The 7,079-nt window shown below is 32.0% G+C and overlaps 1 protein-coding gene across 10 annotated transcripts in view; it reads left to right on the plus strand.

Annotated features, from left to right (window-relative positions):
- Positions 1 to 6,164, plus strand: part of LOC121428166 (kinesin-like protein KIF1A) — a 161,516-nt gene extending 155,352 nt beyond the window's left edge. For all 10 annotated transcript variants that reach the window (XM_041624762.1, XM_041624763.1, XM_041624766.1 and 7 more), the window contains 2 exons: positions 411 to 529; positions 896 to 6,164. In XM_041624762.1, the coding sequence (XP_041480696.1) occupies positions 411 to 529; positions 896 to 947 (171 nt within the window). In that variant the 3' untranslated portion in view covers positions 948 to 6,164. The remainder of the gene's footprint in view (positions 1 to 410; positions 530 to 895) is intronic.
- The last annotated feature ends 915 nt before the right edge of the window (positions 6,165 to 7,079 follow it).

Raw genomic sequence — 7,079 nt, forward strand, 5'->3', positions numbered from 1 at the left:
ATGGTACTGTAACTGAGCAAATTTAATTTTTGCTTGATAGAAATGTAGTTTTACACATCTTTTCTACAAAAAGAATCTTCTTTCTTTAATATGTAAAGCCTTCTGTAGTGAACTTTCAATGTAAAACATCCTTCCTCTTGATATTATGAACAAACACCTACATGTGGCTTGGGTGACAAAACCTCTCATCCAGGTGTTTTTTTGTTCACTTAATTTTGGTTATGGAGGCCCAGATCATAACATTTTGGAGCTTTTCCTTTGGATATGAGGTTTTGTTGCCCAAGTAGTGATAATAATAATTAAATAATACTTGGATTTATATAATTTTTTTTTATCTGAGTAAATATTTTATTTATTTCTTTTGTTATTTGTTGTTAATGGATCTCTTTTATTTTCTTTTGTCACAACAGACACCAAACACCTTCTCTGTGTGTACCAAGTATAGAGGTTTTCTTCTCCAGACGTTGGGTGATAAGGATGTATTTGACTGGCTTTATGCCTTCAATCCTTTACTTGCCGGATCTATCAGGTAAGTATTTCTGAGCCCTGTCTTACAAAGAGTTGAGATCGAACCAATCAGTCTTAGTTAAAATTTATTTCCATGTTTGTATGCATTATTTTTATTCTATATTCATTTAATTACCATGCTATATTTATTCACTTATTTTTTTTTTCTATTTATTGTCAAATATTCTATATTTCTATTTTCTATATTCTATTCTAATATTCGTCTGTCATAGATACATGAATAAATGATCGCAATTATTAAAAACAAATAATTATCCAAACATTGTATCTTTCAAGAAAATATAATTCCCAAATTTTTATGAATTTTAGGTGTAAACTTATTGTGTTGACACACACTATATCATTGTTATTATATTTTTGTTTTCAGATCAAAGCTTGCTCGGCGATCAGGAGTGGGTGCAACACAGCTACCAGTTTAATTATATCATCCATCGTTCTTTTGATCCTAAATTTAAGTCATCGTCATCAACATCTTCGAAATCTTTAAGAGAAAGAACTTGGAATAAACACTAAGTATTTAAGCATGTGTACTTACATGTAAGAGGCCAGCGCAAGGAAATCATCTGTCGTCCTTCTGACTCTAGTTTCAAATATCGTTATCATCATCGTTGTCATCATCACCACCACCATCATCACGAAGAAGAACTTGGAAGAAACCTACATATACGTGTTTCAGTTGATTGCTGTACGCCCAGTTTTATTGAACACCTTCAGTAAACACTTAATAACGTGTGATGTACTGCTCTTCAAATCACACAGCAAAATGTGAAAAGAAAGAGTTTAAAGAAACATAATCTGCCATTTTCCATTGCCACTGATTAATAAACTGTAAAGAAAATAAATATGATCACCTAATCCTTTACTGGTGAATTGACAGTGTGATGGAACTTATGAAATTACATGTATATTGGCAAAGATGTCATTTCTTGATATTATTGATTAATCCATATTTAATGTAAGTACATAAACTTTCAGAAAGATTCAGTGACGAATTGGAAATAGTCATCTAATTGATGGAAATACCACTTCAGCTGAAACAACAACAATGACAGAGTCATATTGATGTTGCCAATTTGAGAAATACAAACTGATTTAATAAAGCTCAATTTAAATAATCATTGTCACAAATTTTTCGGGACAAATGAAAATAATGTAACAGGATTCGCCTCATTTATAACATGTTGGATACCGAATGAATCTGCTGCAACACATGTTTCCCATAGACTTCAGAATGCATATAATTATGTGGGCTGTCTCCAACGGATAGATATGCTCAAGGGTTACTTTTAGAAGATCTGATCTGCATTGCTTTCATGAAAGGTTGCACATCGAAAACTATTACAAAGACCTCAAAAGATTCAAGAAATTATCTTTATGAATGTATTGTCTTGATGTGCAAGATGGTTTGTCTGAATAGAAAATGTATTTCATTAAATTTTAATGTGTTAATTTCAGACCAAGGCATTCTTTTCATAACTATACGTGTTCCACCAAATTGGACTTTTTTATCGTACAGTATCTCCAAAGGGCCTTTTGTTGCCCTTCCAAACGGCCAGTACGACATTCACATAACATTAACTTATTATTTTCAAGTTAAATCAACACCTTCCTAACACCAGTTTGAAACAGTATGTAATATCTTACACCATGTTGTATACACCTTGCAGCCCAAATTGGGTCTGTACTGTAAATATAAAAACAAGACGATGGGGAAATGCAATATAACGGTGTTATAGGAGAGCTCTATCAGCAACAAAATTGTAAAAAGAATGTAAATGTCATAAAAAATTACAAAAGATTGGATGCCATTAAACCAGCTATTTTGCCATGTAAATAGACACAAATTATTTAACCTAACGTGTATGCTATGTGTGCTGCTAATGCAAGTGTCAAACGGTGTGTGCTCAGTGTTATATGTGTGTATTAAGATAGGACTGTGGCTGTTGGAAATCTAGGGGAATATAGTGTAGACCATACACACCAAAAAAGAAACAATTTAAGCTCTGTAACAAATTCAGGGGTGTCTTTTTTCATTTTATTTTTCTACTTTGCCACCACCATCATTTTCTCCCACCATTACACTATCTATATATGTGTTATTCTATCTTTTACAAAGTTTATTGTGTTAACTCTTTTCATTACATTCATATCTTATATCTTTTATTACCCAGATTAATATCTTTATGTATACGTAGGTTTGCTACTTAATGGTTAAAAAGTAAGATATTGATTAAAAGCACCCAAAGAAAACATGGATACATTTTAGGGAGCATAGACATGTTGGGGGCGGGGTCCCTCCAGTCTTTAGGATATATTATGTTTCATGAAATCTATAAAAGAGGAGGTTTATAGCTTATAAAAAAGTATACAGAAATTATAAATCTTTCTGCTGCTTCAAGTACCCTCTCATGTTTGAAATTCTTAATTGATGTAGTTGCTGATTGACTTCTTACTGCAGTTCAGTTTCCTCATTTAAAAGAAACAATTTTCTTGTTACAGCAAATTAAACTGTTAGTCTTAATCAACTTTTCCAGTATTTCACCAAAATTTTCTGTTGATATACTGTACATCATATATCAATCATGGTATATATGACTTTTTTTAAAAAAAGGGGGGTTTGCCAATGTAATGGTAATACCATAGGTGATTATGATTTTGTATTGAAACCTCTTGATATTTTCATTTCAAAATCTTAGCAATGTATCCAACCAAAACAAAGTCGAGGATTTTAGTTTGAATTAATGTAATATCTGTTTATTTCAGAAATTATGAAATAATTAAATGATTATGTTTAAGAATTCAATTCAATCCTTTAGATGACCAGTTTTTGTCCTAAATTGAAATTTGTATCTGTACTTGTCCATGTACATCCCAACAGCCATGGTGAGTAGTTCAGATTTATTTTGTAGTAGAGTCAGTGTTCACACATGCATGTAGGATAAAAACTGAAATTTTATGGATGCTATTATTAGCATCATGTAAATATGACAAATATATAAATATATTATCATCTGTAGACTTTGTATGATATTATTTAATGTCGGATAAATTTAAGGAAGAACTTTAATTGATATGTATATTTATTCCAAATGCACTATGTATATTCAGCTCTGTTTATGCAGGGAATGGGGAAGTACGTCGTAGAAATAACCTGAATGTATGCATTTTTTTTTCTCGAGGACAGTGATCATTTCCAGGCTAGCATACATTAACTTATACCCATACAAAGCTACCTATGGTATTTTGAAACTAGGGTAAACGTAGATGACTAAAAAAATTGCAATCATCTGACAAAGTGACTGACAACGAAATCAAATCAGCTGCATTTTGAAAATATATAGATTTAGTATTATTTGAAAGATTATTCTGAAAACACCAGTGAATGTATCATTGTATTGATCTATGTCATTTTACATTCTTGTTATTCTATATTCTTATTTGATGCTTTGAGTTTTGACAAGTTTTCAATTTGTCCAATTTGGAAGGCCGACCTCTTGGGCAGGTTTCACAAAAGTTGTGATAAAATCAAATTTGTTATAATGGTTTAAAGCTACTGAAATGATTCATTCTGATTGGCTGATGGTAAATTTGTTCCAGATAGTGTGCATTGGTTGTTATAACAAGTCTTTGTGAAACGGGGTCCTGGTTTTGTAAAGATGAGAACATCCATTATCAAAGGCATAGGATGAAGTCTAGTCAAGATTTTTAAACAAATTATCTGTCTTTCTTTTTCATATAAATGAGTTTTATTATTTTCTGTAGTGATGTGGTAGCATGCATTGTCTGGCATTAAATGGTTAGATACCAAACCAAACTCAAATAAAAATATTCATTTGATGATGCACTGTATTATTGATGGAAAAATATGGTTTATCAGATATTTTTCAAAGTAAAACAGTTTACCAACAAATCTTAAAATATAAGACCAAATAACCAGTAGAAGTAACATAAAGGTAATGTATTTTATGATTATTAGGGAAGTAAATTTAGCATTGCTTTTTTTTTACTTTGTATTATGTTTTCTACCATTATTTAGTGAATTTTGTCACTATGAATTTCTATAGCAAGTAAGGGTTTGGAAAATGGTGCTTTTTACTGCATTACAATTTCAATTTTTCGGCTAAATACATGGATGTCATTTAACACAAATATTATGCTTTGCTTTTCTATCAGTGCAATCTAAAACAAAATTGTTTTGTAAATTGAATCTTTACTGCATTTCAAAGTTATAATGAAAGAAGCATAATGAATATATTTTGAAAATTGTGCAATATGATATTTGTGTTAAGAGTATGTAATGAAGTTTTTGTTTTGTATGTTTGTTTTTGTTGGTATTTTTTAAAGTTCTTTCACAAGAGTTTGGATTGATATATCTTTTTCAGTAATAGTAGTGCATTACTAGAATGGTAGTATACATTCTCAGATGAGAATTCATATAACCATTGATGTATGTGGGGATCACCATAGATGGTGTGAAAAGTAATTCATAAAACAAGTTTCCATCCAAATAGTTTCAAAGTGATGGACGTTTAAAAGGTGTCTATATTTATCTTAGAATCAATTTTCAAATGGGCAATTTTGCATAAAAAAGGGTGATTCTGTCAAAAAAGCGTGATTCAGTCTGAAGACATGGGAAAATGTGTTTGATACAACTCGCATACAGATCATTTAGAAATAAGCTTCTTTTTTTAAAGCAATGTTTCCAAATTTAGGATCATCATAGAAAAGAATCACCTATGTTGAAACTCTCTATGAATTAGTCATTCCTTTTCATGAAAGATTTATTTTCCTTTTTTTTAAGTTGCAGGTTTTTCGTACCTGCCACTCTTTTCCTAACCTCTCTCACTCTCCCCTGTATTCTAATTTAATCAGAGTATAAATTTAGTTATATTTTGATTTTTCTGGACGAGATAATACTGAATACCTATTGGGAAACTAGGATCAGTTTTTCTTGTTCAAGTCTTCATCAAATTATGTTTAAAAAAAGTGTGGATAATTATGAAGCAAGGAACGTCAATAACTTTCTGCAATGCTTGTGATGCACATAGTCATAGAATATTTATGTTACATGAAAATGAATTTAGCATGAATTTGCTTGTACATGTAATTATACATAGCTTGTCAGATAGTAATGTAATAAATGAAAATGGGTGTTAGAAAAATTAAGTAAAATTTATTTTTGTTACTCAAACTAATCTTTCAAAACGTAGTTAAGACATTAGAAAAGCAAATGTAAAATGGCTGCCCCAACCCATAGAATGTCTGTAATAGCATGAATGTTTATGGAACCACTGATATAATTAGAAGTAAATAGAGTTGTGAAATGGCGTAAGACTATTATAAAATCCTAGCCAAGTATTGAATATACCCGTGTTTGTTCTCGGCTCGCTCCCATTGTGAAAATGTGTACTTCATTAATCAAGCCCAAGTTGTTGTAGCCAAAACTGATAGAAGAAAAACGCTAGACGAGGGCGTTATGTGCTTCTAATGGTGTTTAGGAGTTTGAGTGTATCTGTTTAACTATGTAGTTGTCCGTCTCTCAATCTAGGCAGCCTGTACATTGTTGTTGCTTTAAGATAAGATCAATCAATGAAAATTGATCACATTTATGTGTGTCAAGCACTAAAAGAAAACACTATTGAAAATAAAACTGAGAGCATAGAATGAAATAAAAAAAAAAGAGTTGATTTTGTTTTATTAGAGGTTAAAGCAAAAAAAGCATGACTATTACTGCTATGATTATTCAACAGTATCACCTACAGACTTGCTAGTACCATAGGTAATGTTAGTCCTAATGAGAATGGTAAAATAAGTAGAACTTAAAATAACTATAGAGGTAGAAGTAGTGTCGTCACCGTAGTAGCGTCGTCATAGTCGTAGTAATACTGGCAAAATAAGAGGTATAGTAGCAGTACAAGCAGGAGAAATCATAGAGATAATAGGTAGTATGGAAAGCAGCAGTTGTAGTAAAAGTAGTAGTAGTAGTGGTAGTAGTAGTGGTGGTAGTAGTAGTGGTGGTAGTAGTAGTGGTAGTAGTAGTAGTAGTAGTGGTAGTAGTAGTAGTAGTGGTGGTAGTAGTAGTAGTGGTAGTAGTAGTAGTGGTAGTAGTAGTAGTGGTAGTAGTAGTAGTAGTAGTAGTAGTAGTAGTAGTGGTGGTAGTAGTAGTGGTGGTAGTAGTAGTAGTGGTGGTAGTAGTGGTGGTAGTAGTAGTAGTGGCAGCAGCAGTGGTAGTAGTAGCAGCAGCAGCAGTGGTAGAAGTAGCAGTAGTAGTAGTAGTAGTAGCAGTAGTAGTAGTAGTAGTAGCAGTAGTAGTAGTAGTAGTAGTAGTAGTAGTAGTAGCAGCAGCAGCAGCAGCAGTAGTAGCAGCAGTAGTAGTAGTAGTAGTAGCAGCAGTAGTAGTAGTAGTAGTAGTAGTAGTAGTAGTAGTAGAAGTAGTAGTAGTAGCAGCAGTGGTAGTAGTAGTAGTAGTGGTAGTAGTGATAGTGGTAGTGGTAGTAGTAGTAGTAGTAGTAGCAGTAGCAGTAGTAGTAGTATTAGTAGTAGTAGTAGTA

Source organism: Lytechinus variegatus, chromosome 14 (assembly GCF_018143015.1).
Source record: "Lytechinus variegatus isolate NC3 chromosome 14, Lvar_3.0, whole genome shotgun sequence".
Lineage (NCBI taxonomy): Eukaryota > Metazoa > Echinodermata > Echinoidea > Temnopleuroida > Toxopneustidae > Lytechinus > Lytechinus variegatus.